At 36.3% G+C, this 14,802-nt stretch overlaps 2 protein-coding genes across 6 annotated transcripts in view; both read right to left on the reverse strand.

Moving 5' to 3' along the window:
• LOC139760337 (lumican-like) overlaps positions 1 to 658 on the reverse strand; it is a 31,615-nt gene extending 30,957 nt beyond the window's left edge. The window contains exon 1 of one of the 2 annotated variants that reach the window (XM_071683365.1): positions 508 to 658. In XM_071683365.1, coding sequence (XP_071539466.1) covers positions 508 to 516 — 9 coding nt within the window. In that variant the 5' untranslated portion in view covers positions 517 to 658. The remainder of the gene's footprint in view (positions 1 to 507) is intronic. The other variant, XM_071683366.1, reaches the window with a different exon arrangement.
• Positions 659 to 3,111: 2,453 nt separating this feature from the next.
• LOC139760335 (RWD domain-containing protein 4) lies at positions 3,112 to 10,630 on the reverse strand. Of its 4 annotated transcripts, XM_071683356.1 has the most exons (6): positions 10,326 to 10,630; positions 9,653 to 9,723; positions 8,650 to 8,766; positions 7,741 to 7,850; positions 6,295 to 6,502; positions 3,112 to 3,821 (listed from the first exon to the last, which is right to left on the reverse strand). In XM_071683356.1, the coding sequence occupies exons 3-6, from the start codon at positions 8,746 to 8,748 to the stop codon at positions 3,669 to 3,671; spliced, it is 570 nt and encodes a 189-aa protein (XP_071539457.1). In that variant the 5' UTR covers positions 8,749 to 8,766; positions 9,653 to 9,723; positions 10,326 to 10,630; the 3' UTR covers positions 3,112 to 3,668. The 4 variants fall into 4 exon arrangements, with proteins under 4 accessions (XP_071539457.1, XP_071539456.1, XP_071539459.1 ...); XM_071683355.1 differs by lacking the exon at positions 9,653 to 9,723 and having other exon boundaries at positions 10,326 to 10,628; XM_071683358.1 differs by lacking the exons at positions 9,653 to 9,723; positions 10,326 to 10,630 and adding an exon at positions 10,237 to 10,272.
• Between the last annotated feature and the right edge of the window lie 4,172 nt (positions 10,631 to 14,802).

Below are 14,802 nucleotides of genomic sequence, written 5' to 3' on the forward strand. Positions count from 1 at the left end.
AATGCAGATATCTCAGTGGTTAACTAAGAAAACTGAGATCACTTAACAGTATATTTTACAATTCACTTTAATATGTGTTCAAGATTTACGATAGGATCTTAAGCCTCAGTCGTCAGCTAACCTTAATGATCATCGATATCGTGAATTCATTGCGAACTCAATCACTTGATACAGTTCTACAGTACAAAATACTGGGAGATGAGGGGCAGACCCATGAACAACACCATAAAACAAAAGTACCAGATATGACCCTTTTTTTCCATTCTTTTTAAGTCATGTTTACTTCCTTGTGACGTAGTGATGCACATTGTGCGTTGTTCTCACTATAGTTTTCTTCGTAATTTGTTATTATCACGTTTAATCTCTAAAGTCACTTAGTTATTGTCAGCTTCATGATCTGCACTATGGGAAAGTGGATGCAGTGCCTCTCAGTAGCTGTCTCTCTGTATGACATCCATCACACACAGTTCGCACCATCACCACAACACGTCATAAATGGACACTCACCATCCACATATTGTGCACCAGCAGCTCTAAGATGGACTCTTAGATTTATAACTAACGCCAGACACGGCTTACGGCGAGTGCTAGAATGTACAGAACACGGACAGATGTGGCGTCGCGTATAAACCCACACGACAAACTAGACTACGGCGTCTGAGGCAGGAGGCGAGCGCCAGGGTAAGGCTATACTCCGGGAGGCGGCCTCCACGGTATCCGGTGTTGTCGCTGGTCGTCAGTCATCGCCTGTTGGTTTAATATTACCCTTGCTGCTCTTATTGATCTCTCCACCCCTCTTGAGCCTCATAAATTTGCTAGTTTATCCTAGTTTATCCTCCTTTGGATAATTTAGTTATCGATGAGTGGCTTTTCATTACATAAGCATTATTATTACTAATATTACATGCAATCCCAAGACTCGTTATGAGCCTCCTGCCGCATTGAGGTTGCACGCAACGAAGTTGTTTGTGTTAAAGAGCATATCCGGTGCAGGAATGACCTTAACGACGGTGTACAGTACTTTACCGACCGTTGACGTTGACACATCCTCCTGGAGGGTGAACACTCGCCCCCATGTTGTTTTGTATTTTATTTTTGAGCGGAGCTTTTTTGAAGTTCAGATTATTTACATGGGTTATCCCACACGTATTTTGACAATTATTCTCGAGTGAGCTTTTATGTATGTTTAGTAGAAACCTCTGAGAAATACTCGATTGTTAAAATTTTCATTATCAAGTAATGCTCAACTGATTTGCGCGTGCCTGTCCATATTTGTTTGTATCTACAGGGTCATGCCACATTTTCTTACAGTGATTAAAATTGCCTCAGCATCCCTGATACATTGGTTGAGGACTTAAAACAATAAGACCAGCTACACGAGAATTGACCGTTATGGTACGTCCTTTCCTCAAACGTCGACGACAGCTGCGAAATTTTCTTCCTTTCGTCTTCACTTCACTTCTCACTTCTTGTAACTTCTTTACGTTTACGAGCTAGGTCTGCACACACCTGAGGAGCTCTTGATTAATTTCCACATTCTTATTCTAATGCGATGTATTCTTTTCAGCAAAGATGGCCATGATCGAGGCATTTTGTCACTAGAAATGAATAAAAATAATGGTTGTTGAGGGCAGGCTGTAGTGCTTGCCTCTTTATAAAAGGCACTAGTTTTAGATTTGTATATTACATATACTAATACGGAAAATATATGTAGAGAAAGCCTACTAATTTTCATGTTCCTTCATATATGTCCAGTCAAGTACGAAACTTTTTGACATCTATTTTACCTTATTTACTTCTCAAAAAATATTCAAGATGTTTCATTTCTGTATTTTTCTCTATCAAAAAACTGGTTACAGTCTGGGACTATTGTGTGAATGCATTAAGTTACTATAAGAGTAGTATAATCTGTAGAAAAATCTTTCATTCATATGTTAAGCTAAAATTATTTATATTTCTCACAGCCATTTTGACAAAATCAGGACATTTTGAAAATCTATATTATATTTGTACTCTGTGCTATCAGTCATCTTGAATGTATTTTGAAGACATTCATTTATTATTTTATACTCGACTGCCATTTTCCGCGTTACTGAGGTAGCGCCAGGAACATACTAAGAAAGGCCGCATCTGCTTACATCAGTTCTCTAGCTGTCATGTGCAATGCACCAAAACCACAGCTCCCTATCCACAACTTAACCCCACAGACCTATCCATGGTTTACTGCAGACACTTCACATCCCCCGGTTCAATCAATTCACATGGTTCCAATTCAATTTTTTTTGGATGCTTTTCATCCATCTATATGGTCAGTACCCAATCCCTGAAAATCTTTTTCACTCCATCTCCAGTTTGGTCTCCCCATTCTCCATGTTCCCTCTGCTTCTGACACATATATCCGCTTTGTCACCCTTTCCTTACTCGTTCTCTTCAAATTGTTCAAACCGTTTCAGCACACTTTCTTCAACTCTTTCAATGACACCCTTTATTACCACACCTCTGTCTTACCCTTTCATTACTTACTTTATCAAACCACCTCACACTATATATTGTCCTCAAATATTTCATTTCCAACACATCCACCCTCCAACAAACTTCACCTCTAGCCTATGCCTTGGATCCATATATTGCTGGGACTACTGTGTCTTCAGACATAACCCTTTTTGACCTCCAAGATAATATATTACCTTAGATCATTAGAATATTCTTTCCACCTCTTGATACTTCATCATTCCTTATCTTATCTTAGATCCTCAAAATATTCTTTCCACCTCTTGATAATTCATCTCTCCTTATCTATCAATGGGGTGTTACCAGACTTCATATATCTGAGGTGTTGCCATGAATGAAAAGTCACCTTTGACAAGACTGCATCATCATCAATTGTCAAAGTTCTCACTTCAAAGACATCCATCCTGTCCCTGAATGAAGTGCAACCTTGGGAGCTGCAGGAGCTGCATATTTGGTCCCACGGTAACACCAGGACCCTTTTGGAAAGGGGTCTTAAGTTAATTGTAAATAAAGTATAGAAGGCAATGGAATATCCTGTTAGTACCATCATATAACCAGTTTACAAATTTTATTTTCAAACTTTGTTATTAAAAAGATCTGTTTGTAGTAGCTTTCATTTTATTTGGTACTGTATGAAATGGTATTGTAATACACAAAGCCTGATCCAGATAGTACCTTTTATATGCAAGGTTTATGGCATTTACCTTTTATCCAATATTGGAAGATGTTAGTGCATACTGTGAATTACTCCTCAGAGAAAATTTTAACAATCCACTGTTAAATATCATAGTGTGCAGAACGGTTTTCAACCACAGAGTGGCTTTATTTTGGGGGCAGTTCATATTTCCAGATGTTTTTGTCAAATATGGGGCTGCTTATGATCACTGAATGTTTATCTGATGTGTTTTTATCAAAAGCATACAACAAAATTAACAAAATCAAAATGCAATTAAATTTATAGGGAAGTTGTCTATACCAAACTTCAAATCTTTATTTTTTTAGGAAAAATAGAAGCTATAGTCAAACAACTTCTAAAGAAAACCTTTTCTTTCTGACTGTAAACATGGGACAAAAAAGTACAATCAGATAACAATTGCATATCTGCATACTGTTAATGAATTTTCCAAAAAATAACTTATCTAAAACAAGAAATTGTGTTATCCATCATTTTTTGAGCCACCAGTTTGAGAAAGGTGTTTAACTATATCAACCCAGTTATATCCACGAGCTCGTTCTCCTGATGCATTCTGCTTGTCCCACAATCGACGTTTCTGTGCCTTAGTTAGCTGTTCCTTTTTCTCCTTCTTGCCCTGTAATTGACAGATAAAACATTAAGTACATAACCAGGGAAAATAAATCAATGTTTGGAAAGAATTTCAAGTTGTCATTAACAGCAGAGAATACAATATACAGCTAATTCGCCTCTCATATCTTTGTAGTCCTTGGTGGTGAACAGCTCTATTAAAAAATCTGACTCAAAAGGTTTCACTAACAAATTATATCATTAATAGATATAGATATAGTAAGAATTAAAGAAGCACTTGTAAACCATGCAAATAGGAAAATTAAGTACATATTGGATATCAAAATGTAATGAGGCACAAATAAGGGTCTGTCACATCACCTTGGTTGTGCTTAGATTTTAACCTTTAAGAACTACATGCAAAAATGTTTGCATTCCCTTTGGATGTTCTATTAATTTAAATCAATGTTTCAAGTTTCCTGATTGTTTGCATTAAAACAGCTGTATATATTTATAACATTTTACAGTTCCCACATTGTCCCAAAGAAAAAAAATCTACCCCATATAATTGCATAGAATATGAGAACTGAACAACTGCATGGTGGTAGCTAGCAAACCCTACCACAACCAGCAAGGTGTCTGAAGTGGTAGTACTGTCGTTGAATTCCTTAAGAAAGGGGGTGTTCATCGGTTAGTCCGGATATTCAGAGTAAGTATGAATCATGGTGAGGTGCCTGAGGATTGACAGAAGGCATGTATAGTGCTACTGAATAAAGGCAAAGGGAACAAAGGCAAATGTTCGAATTGCAGAAGTATATGTCTAAGCATACCTGATAAGCTGTATGGGAGAGAAGTAATTGAGAAATGGCAGATACAAGAAGTATATATCTAAGCATACCTGATAAGTTGTATAGGAGAGAAGTAATTGAGAAATGGCAGAATACAGAGCATCAGACAGGGAAGTAAATCAGCTGTTGTTTGCTGATGACAGAAATAGAGGCAGATTCAAGTAAGAAATTGCAACTGCAAAAGTTGGGGTCCGAGTTTGGGTGAGTGTGAAAGGAAGAACTTGACAGTAAAAATGAATAAAAGCAAGGTTATTGGGTTTAGCAGTAAAGAGGGGCAGGTTAGTTAGGATGCAAGTTTGAACAGAGAAAACTTGGAGGAAGCAAGGTGTTTTAGATATGTGTGAGTGGACTTGGCAGCAAATGGAGGAAGGTCATGAGGTGAGTGAGGGGATGAAAGTTCTGGGAACATTGAGGAATGTGTGGAGAGGTCATTATCTGACAAGATGAAAATGAGTTTGTTTGAAGGGTACAATAGTTCCAATGATGATACATGGATACAAGTTATGGGTTATAGATGAGCACGTACTGAGAAAGGTGCATATGTTGGAAATGAAATGTCTGTGGACAATTTGTGGTGTGAGAAGAGTTAAAAACTAAGAAATGATAGGTAAAAGAGAAGTGTGGTAATAAGACTCCTTTGGTGTAGTGGTGAGCATTCTTGACCATGACCCATTCACAGGCCGCCCAGGGTTGAGCGCATAGGTTCAAATCCTGGTTGTGGCAGTCGGTCCACAGTAAACCCAGCTGTTCATGCACTCCTACAGGTTGGTCGATAAAATGGGTACCTGGCTCAGGTATAATACGTATATAGTGTTAATGGGATGGCCGTGATTAGGGTCTCAGCTGTCATGCCATCTCAGCTAAAAAAAAAAAAGTATGTTTGCGAGAGCTGAAAAGGGTGCATTGAAATCGTATGGACATGTGGAGAAAATTATTGAGGAGAGGTTGACAAAGAGGATATTCATGTCAGAAATGGAGGGGACAAGGAAAAGGGGGAGACCAAACTGGAGCTGAAAGGATGCAGTGAAAAAGATTTTGAATGCTTGGGGCCTGAATGTGCTGGAGGGTGAAATATGTGGTATATGAGGGTGACATGCTGTCAGTGGACTCAACCAGGGCGTATGAAACAGCCTTGAAAAACCATGAACAGGTCTTTGGGGCCTAGCTGTGGATAAGAGGCTGTGGTTTCTGTGCATTATATATGATAGCACTAAAGTATGACTGGGAGAAAATGAGGCCTTTCTTCATCTGTTCCTAGCACTATGTCACTAACATGGGAAACAGCTTACAAGTATGAAACCAAACTTCACTACTGGTACACACTGTGGTCAGGTGCTAGAAGGTTTCGGGGATACAAAAAATTTTGCTTCTTTTTCTTGCTTCTTTTTCTAAAGTTTTCACTACATATAAACATTTGGAAAAAAGGCCAAGGTAAGAGAATATCCAAAAAGTGTTTGAAATTTACATGCATAAAAGCATTTATGGGCAGAATGTGACAATATGACAGGTACAAAAGAAATTATCCTCCATCTTATGTGATTCATTCCCCACACTCTTTTTCATTATCAGACAATTTTCATGGTTGTATGGCAGAAAATGTTTTAAATCTTATTTTATCACTCTATCTGGAGTCTCTGTCATATCATGAAGTCTCAGATATTCATGTAAGATTAATAACAATGTGTAACATACCTCTCCTTGCTCCTCAACTGAAATAAGTCCAACATTTGAAGTGATTTCAGAAACTCCAATTACAGTTGCCTCAGCTGGTTGGTTTTCCAAGAGTTCATCCTTGCCCTCCTTCAACCACTCAAAGAGTGTGAAAGTCATACTCATACCAAGGTTTACTTCTGCCTGCTCTTTTATTCCCAAGACAATCTTCTCTTTAACTGAAGGCAGACTGCAAGACAGAAAAACCAAATATAATCTTGATGTTTCATACTGGTCACTACTATGGAGTACTAATATACTGAGAAAGGCTTGGGTGCTGAGAATTCAACTTGATTCCCTTCTGATACCTTGATCAGTGTCCACAAAGCATGATTCCTCATACACTCTTCAAAGGAGAGACCTGATCCACAGTCTCTACCAATTGTGAAACCACATTGTTCCTTCCCAAGTCTAATGCTATATGCCTTCAACTTGTCAATCATCACTCCCCCATGCAACATACCAGGCACACTAAAAACAACGATTATACATACATTCTCTTAATCTTCAGGCACCTGACCATGATCAAAGCATATGCTGAAAATCCTAACCAATCAACATACAGTCACCCCCCCCTTTCTTAAGAAATTCAAATGCAATACCTTCCATTTCAGCCACCTTGCCACATTTCATCTTAAACAAGGCTTATACAACCTCTTCTCTCTTCACTAAACTACTTTCCATGACTCTCTCACTTCACACAACTCCCCAATCCAGACACCCAACATCTGCCACCCAATTCATTAATCACATTCAATACACCTTTGAAATACTTCATCCCCTCACCACCTCATCACTTACTGTTACCACTTTCCGATCTGCCCTTTTCACTAAGGTTCCCATTTGTTATCTTGTTTCCTCACAACATTAACCTCCTTCCAAAGCATTTTATTCTTATTCCTGAAGTTTACTGATAATCACTCAGCCCAACTCTCATATGCTCTCTTTTTCAACACTTGCATCTTCCTCTTGACCATCTGTTATTTTCTCCTGTGCAATTCCTAACCATCTGCATGCAAACACACACACACACACATATTCATATCAACATATACATACACCAATATATATAGCCCAACCCACCCACATACACATATATATACATACACGTCCACACACACACATATACATACCTATACATCTCAAAGTATACATATATATATATACACACAGACATACACATATATACAAATGTACATATATACAAATATACAAATGTAACATATATATATATATATATATATATATATATATATATATATATATATATATATATATATATATATATATATATATATAAAGCATTAATGGTATGGCCTTGATTGGGGCCTCATTTGCCCATCCCATCTCAGCTAACATAAAAAAAAATATATATATATATATATGATTATCATTTATTACTCTTCAGAGTGGTATACTTCAACTTACATGTGTTTGTTGTAAAATAAATCTAAGTTGATGGTTGGTGCAGCATCTGGATAATCTGGACCCCAACTAATCTCCACCAAGAAGGATCTATTGTCTCCTGTTTCACCATACTGTAGAAGAAAAATAAGTTACTCATATAGGCCCTATGAGATATCTACTTTAAGTTCCTGAACTGAGAGACAATCTCTAGGGTATTCTATGTAATTTTTACCATACTGCACTGAAAAATTCATTTTCATCTCATCCTAAGCCTACTGAGACATCAAGATGGGTCTGTGTCTCGTGTTTTGCCATATCATGAATATAATACTCTCTGACCTATTCTTTCTAAATAGAGCTAATGCAGGAAACGGCAATCAAGTATGATTTTTTTTTTTTTTTTTTTTTTTTTTGCCGCTGTCACCCGCGTTTGCGAGGTAGCGCAAGGAAACAGACGAATGAAATGGCCCAACCCACCCCCATACACATGTATATACATACGTCCACACATGCAAATATGCATACCTACACAGCTTTCCATGGTTTACCCCAGAAAATGAAAAAAAATATATGTAGATATAGAGGTAGCAAGAGGGTGAGAGAGATGCTAAAAGTACATAGTAAAACTAAACACTCCTTAATTATTAGTTCGATACCTTGACTTAACAGTATTGGCAAATTTTCCCTACATATAATACATTAAAAAACTGTTGACCTCTACATCAAACTAGAAAGATTCTAATCTTCCTTGCCTGAAAAGATTTTACACAAAAAATGATAAATGAACAAAAGATTTATTCATTATACTTGGTATTTTATAGAATAACAATTACACCAAAAATTCTTGCTTTAACTAGATAAGATATGCACCTTAATTATGCATTTATCAATACATTTATTACATTTATTAGAGTTTTTGTGCCTAATTACCTTATACTGAAATGTGGTGTGATTGATCATGCAGAAATTTGCATCCCCTTCGTAAATAGATTGCAACACCTCACGTTCCTCTTCATGTTCTTCACGCATTTTTGTAACCAGTTACAGCTGAAAAGAATTTAGACATTTCTAGAAGTAACAAGCTGTATACACTTCAGGAAAAATACAAGTTATGCAATATACTGTATAATAAAAACATATGCTGTTGCTGATTATTATGTTTAGGTCCATAACCTGAAATTTCATTCCATCTTCCAATTTCATTAACATTTTTCTTAATCATTAATTATAGGTGACAAGAACTGTTGAGGCATTAATGCAGTTAATTTTATAAGGAAATACATTTGTTAAACAGCATAATTATATTATAATTGAGAAGACTGATGAAAACATCTAAAACTAATTACTGAACCACATCAAGAAAGGTCTCATACCACACACAGCATTCTGTTAACTATTTACAAACAGTAAATTGGTGTTACATCATGCCAAATCATTTGTTATACTAAACAGTACCAGATTATGTTTGTTTTAGTTATATTATGCACCAAGAGTAGTGTGTGTAACACCTTAGATGTTTAATTTCATAAATTTAGATAAATTTAATGAAATTTTCAGGGTATTTCCATGAATGCATTCCAAACAATGTAACATGCATAAAGGTTCATATCCCTAGAGCAAAATTGTATTTATGAAGTTCAAGGGCAGTACAGGGAGAACTCCAAAGGTAACTGAAGGTAAACCATCTGAATCACATATGAATGAAACTGATTTCATATTGAATGACAGTATACTGCATTTAGAATAGATTGAGGCCAAAGGAGGAAGAGTTAAAACATTCTTTTCTATCCTACAATTAGTCAAAAGGGAAAAAAAAAAAATAGTGGGGAGGGATATGAAAGTCAAGGAAAATGTAGGTTCTATTAGTCTAAAGGTTGTAATAAACTTTTAGAAATCAACAGAACTTATGAAACCTTCATCTTACGTCTCTTACCAGCCGAAATCAGTGATAGAAATATGCCCTATCAATAAGATGGGTTACTGGAGGTTCATCTGAAATCGGTTCTGGAGAGTAAAGAAAATTGGAAATCAGCAACACCAGCTACTTAGGATCATATTTTTTGTCTGCATTTCTGGAAAGTGTGATGGTGAGTGAAATCATGATGTGTCTGACGAAAATAATTTTAGCAGCTACGGGATAAATGAGATGTGACTGGTTCTGTTCATTTATAAAACTTTCCTATTGCATCAATTAATCCAAGTTTTCAGAAATTAGTAATTCCATCCACTGTGACTTATTGATATATGATTTTAAAATTATGTTCGAAATTATGCAACTTTTCTCCTATTTAATCCTAAATACAAGATACTATCACTTAAAAACTAATTGACAGGTCATTCACGTGGTGCCCTTAAACGTCATAACTACCATAAAACTACATCATTTTGAGTCTGCCACGTAATGTAAACATAAGTAAATAAAACTGTAGTCAGTATAGTAGACTTTCAAAGTTAGTAACAAATTATTCTGTCTTTAAGAAACATACATGAATAAAAATTGTCACAACTCTGTAATACCTCACGCCACTAGGAGCACAACAACGTATTGAGACTAAAGGATACAGATGAGAATAGCCAATGAGTACGTGGTTTGTCTTCACACTTACATGAGAAGAATGAAGTACTTGTTTTACAAAAGGTAGTAGGTTATATGGTCCCTGGTTGGTTACTCTCGACCAATTGATGAATACCCGTATTGTCGTCTTCTAGGATATGGTATTGGCAAGACAAACACGGTCGGCACGACGAAACTACGAAATTTGCCCAAATATACCAGAACCACGTAGGGGTCACCATCCAAATTATTTAAATGTGTTTGGTCGAGCTGGTTGAACTATGTTTGATACTGTAGGATTAGATTTATTGTCAGTCAAAGAAATTATCATTTCCCCATATTACTCTCACGAGATCGGTAGCCCAAACATCGACATACATGGTATTTACACTCTACCATTTCTCTCTAATAAAAATAACTTACAGGAATAATAAAATAACGCATAAGCAATTATAATAGGACTTCTTTAGGAAAAGGAGAATAAAATTACGTGTGGATGGAACGTACTTGTGAGATAGCAGCAAGTGCTAAAAACAGCGCTATCGTGACTGTCTCCATACACTGCTATTCTTACATATTTCATTTATATTTTCCGCTTTTCAGCTTCAACCCTCAGACCCACTAGTGATGAATAATCTATATCAACTATCCGTTAGAATTATCATCTTCCTAACTGCAATTTCATCAGGAAAAATATCTTTTGGGAAACGGTTGCGCTAGGCTATCTTGGAAAAGCAAAGTGAAATTTCAGTATGACTAAAGAAATGTTCTCTTTCAGCCATCCTGAACATTCATACACATATCTTTTTAGCATATAATCACTAGCTCCTTAAGTATTTCAAAAGCTATGGGTTTTACAAAATTAACACTGGTGTTACAACTATCTCTGTTGGGACAGGATATTAATGTGATTTAATGTGATTATGTTAATCACGTACACTAATTTCTGTTAGTGAGCCTCTTCAAAGATAATCGTAAATGTAAGACAGTTTTATTTGTGTAAGTCAAGATATTGTTCATCAATAGGAGCCAAGGAATATTGCATCAGGTAACCCACTAATATGAAATCCATGTTGACTGATGGAAGAAAACGATATGCTTTAAGAGTAACGGTTGTAAAATATGGATAATAATTTATCTTTTAGTAATCCCGAACAGACTATCTAATGCTTTTAGAATATTAAAGCTCCTCAGTTTTGTGTCAGTTATACAAAAGTGTTCAGAATTCTATGGATTTTAAACGAAAAAAAAATGTATCCATGATTTTTCTAATAATCTATAAATCCTAGTCCCCCTCAAGATGAAACAGGAAATGATGTACTATCATCCCATCTTTCGTCTTTGGGTAAATGCATTATCCTCACTTAACATTTACAGATTCTACAAAAATGTATTGATCATTCTGTACGATTCCACTGTGCACTGACTCTACATAGGAAGGAGAAGCTGTCAGGCAGGAGTTTGTCATGCCACGTATATAACCATGATCGTGCGTGATCATTCTTATATTAGTTTATTAGTAACTCAGTACTGTAGCTACAGCTGTCTTACCTTGAGTCATCAAATATATACATACGTCTTTCTCCTGTGCTGAACCACAGATTGAAAGCAGATATCATGAAAGTGTCTTATTATCTCTACACTGATAATCACAAGTAAACTCTCAGAGCCCACTTAACCATTACTGACGAGTTTTATTGATAGCAGTTACATCTAAGGACAAATGTCATTTATGAAAATTGTTAACGACTAATGTGACCTCCAACCAGCATTCTTAATGTCCAAAATTCGTTCTCGCCCGATGTTATTCGTTGTGTGGATGGTGTTGGCTCTCGCAGGAATTGAATAAGTTAATCCAAATTTCAGATCTTTGTGGTCATATGATAACCAGAAAATGTAAAATGCAATTATTTTTGTAATCATGCGATAACGGCAAATGTAAAATGCCATTATCAGACGGAATAACCTCCACAAGTTTATCAAAACATCCTCTAACCCCACAGACATGCCCGAATCAGTATCGAAACATATATCAACGGCTTTCGTTAAATCATGAGGGTTTGTGTTATTACTAAGTGAATATAAAGTCTCTCAATTGATTTTTGTATTGTTTATTGGACTTATTATGATTTTTTTTTTTTTGTTCTAACGGAGAAAATTGCAGTCCTATTTCTTATCAATAAACTTGCTACTGAATTTTGAGTGAACTGGTATAGCGTTTTGACGTCTTTTATTAACTAATCTGTGTCTTAGGATGGTTATCCTCTTAATCACCTACATTCTGAGGGATTTAATGTGATCTTTATTTTATCATTTACCAATCTGATGATAGAAAGAGAAAAAGTATTCGAGAAGTTCCAGGTATTCAAACGTGTGGATGATTCATTGTGTTCAGACCAGTTCACGAGACAACCGCCTAAACTCATAACAGAGGTGAAGTCATAATGGAATTAGTGATTACTCATAGTTTTCTAAGTGATCTTCCTGGGGTAAGTAAGGGTTGGTTTCCTTGATCTTATTTCCTTTCTGTGTTTAAGTATTCTAAGACTGTAAAGTTTACCATTTGAATAGTATATTTCATTTTATGCACATTATAAGATTTGGTGATGTACCCAAATTAGAAGTTTTGGTTGGTTTTCTGCCAGAAGTGTGTCATGGAGTCTTCGGTCGTGTTGACAAGTGAAGTGGGCACCTGAAACCATGGAAAATTATTAAACATTCTAAATTGCTATTGGTCTCTTTCCTTATAGGTGACTCGCTTAGATTTTGTTTCCAAAGAACCATCATTACGGTCGAGGTCTATACTTCATGTCTCTGTGGTTTACTGTTGTTTGTAAATGTCTAATTCACGTACCTAAGTGTGATTCATATATTAGTACTAACTTTCTCCTCATTCCTCTGTATTGCTTGTCCGGTTAAGCAGAAACTATTGTATGTTAGTAATGGCAACTGCTTTATTTATTACCATAACAATCCTAATCGTCTCCTTAGAACAGGTTTGGTAAATGCTGGAACTAGATATATTGCTCAAGGTAGGAGTGTCATGTATGCATTAGGTCTTCATATTTTTGATACATTATCATATTCTTGTGGTTTTCCACCCGTCAACCAATCTCTTAACATATATATATATATATATATATATATATATATATATATATATATATATATATATATATATGCCATGTCTTTATTCACACACACACACGCTAGTATGCAAGATACCTTTATCAACTGATCATTACGGGAGGATGAACAGCCGGGTGGACTGTGGAGCGACCAACGCGTGTGTGCATACATACACAGAAGTAAAGACTAAGCATTTATGCACCATGATTGTAAAACTGAACTCTTTGTAACGCACAAATAGTTGTTACTAAATGACAAGGCGGCACCGTATGATGACGGCGCTGTTTTTAGCGCTTAACGCTATCTTACAAAGTACGTTCATTCATCATTTTTATTCTTGAGTAGATTTAGACCTATATCACTTTTTCCCGTTTTGATCCTTATATGTTCTTCATTTCATCAAAAAGAAATAGTATACAGGGTAAATACGACGCATGTCGATGCCTAGGGCAACCCATCTTTGAAAAACAATGTGAAAATTATTTTTCTTTGAGTGGCTACAAATCTCTTCCTTTTAAATCAACTAGCCCATCTGGAGTCATCTTCGAAAATTTAGATGACGTATACTTTGGTATTCTGGAATATTTCAGCATATTTCGGGATTTGTCATAACTGTGGTATGCTTGTTTTACTCGCTACAGAAGTTCTGGCCGTGTGTGGCGGAGTAGGTTTTCTGTAGTCTCACTTTAGCAGCAGAAAACTTTTTCGGATTCCGTGAAAACGTGGAAGATGTAATGACACCATTTGTAATGTCCAGTGTCTTGACTTGCAAGTAAAGAGTGCAGTATATATATCTTAGGACACGATAGGTTTGGGTACCTCCAGATTCCATAGTATTGGCCCAAGGAAGCCATAGCCCAAAATAAGCTGCATTAGTTTATCATAGTTCAGTTCACCAGACATTTGAGGTCCCCCATTCTCAAGCCATATCGGACAGCGGGGAGCACTGTGATGAAAGATAACAGCTAGCAACTAGCCATTTTGAACTCTGTAGGAGAGGTGCCTGAGTAGATGAAGTTGAGGACACTGGGTCACCCGTGGAGTGTGCATCTTAATGTAGTTTCCCATAAATTCTAGACAAGGGGTATAAAAGGTCACAAAACCTTTTATTCTCAAAATTGGAACCCTTTACTTAGTGATCCCTTTTGCAATCGATGTATTCTAGGACGCTTTTACTGAATGTAAATGTACCATAAAAATCCTTTTATGATTTTGTATATAATTGCCTACATATCAATGTATTGTCCCACTAACCGACTGATCCTCACTCATGTATGAAACTTTTAGCTAAGTGTACCATCTTTTCTTTCGGGCGATTTCTGCAGCATTTCTTCCAGTTCCCATGTTCTACCAAGCCAGTGAACATTTGTGGTTTTTGTAGATATTAATTGTAAATCCCA

The sequence above is a fragment of the Panulirus ornatus genome, chromosome 36 (genome assembly GCF_036320965.1).
Source record: "Panulirus ornatus isolate Po-2019 chromosome 36, ASM3632096v1, whole genome shotgun sequence".
Classification (NCBI taxonomy): domain Eukaryota; kingdom Metazoa; phylum Arthropoda; class Malacostraca; order Decapoda; family Palinuridae; genus Panulirus; species Panulirus ornatus.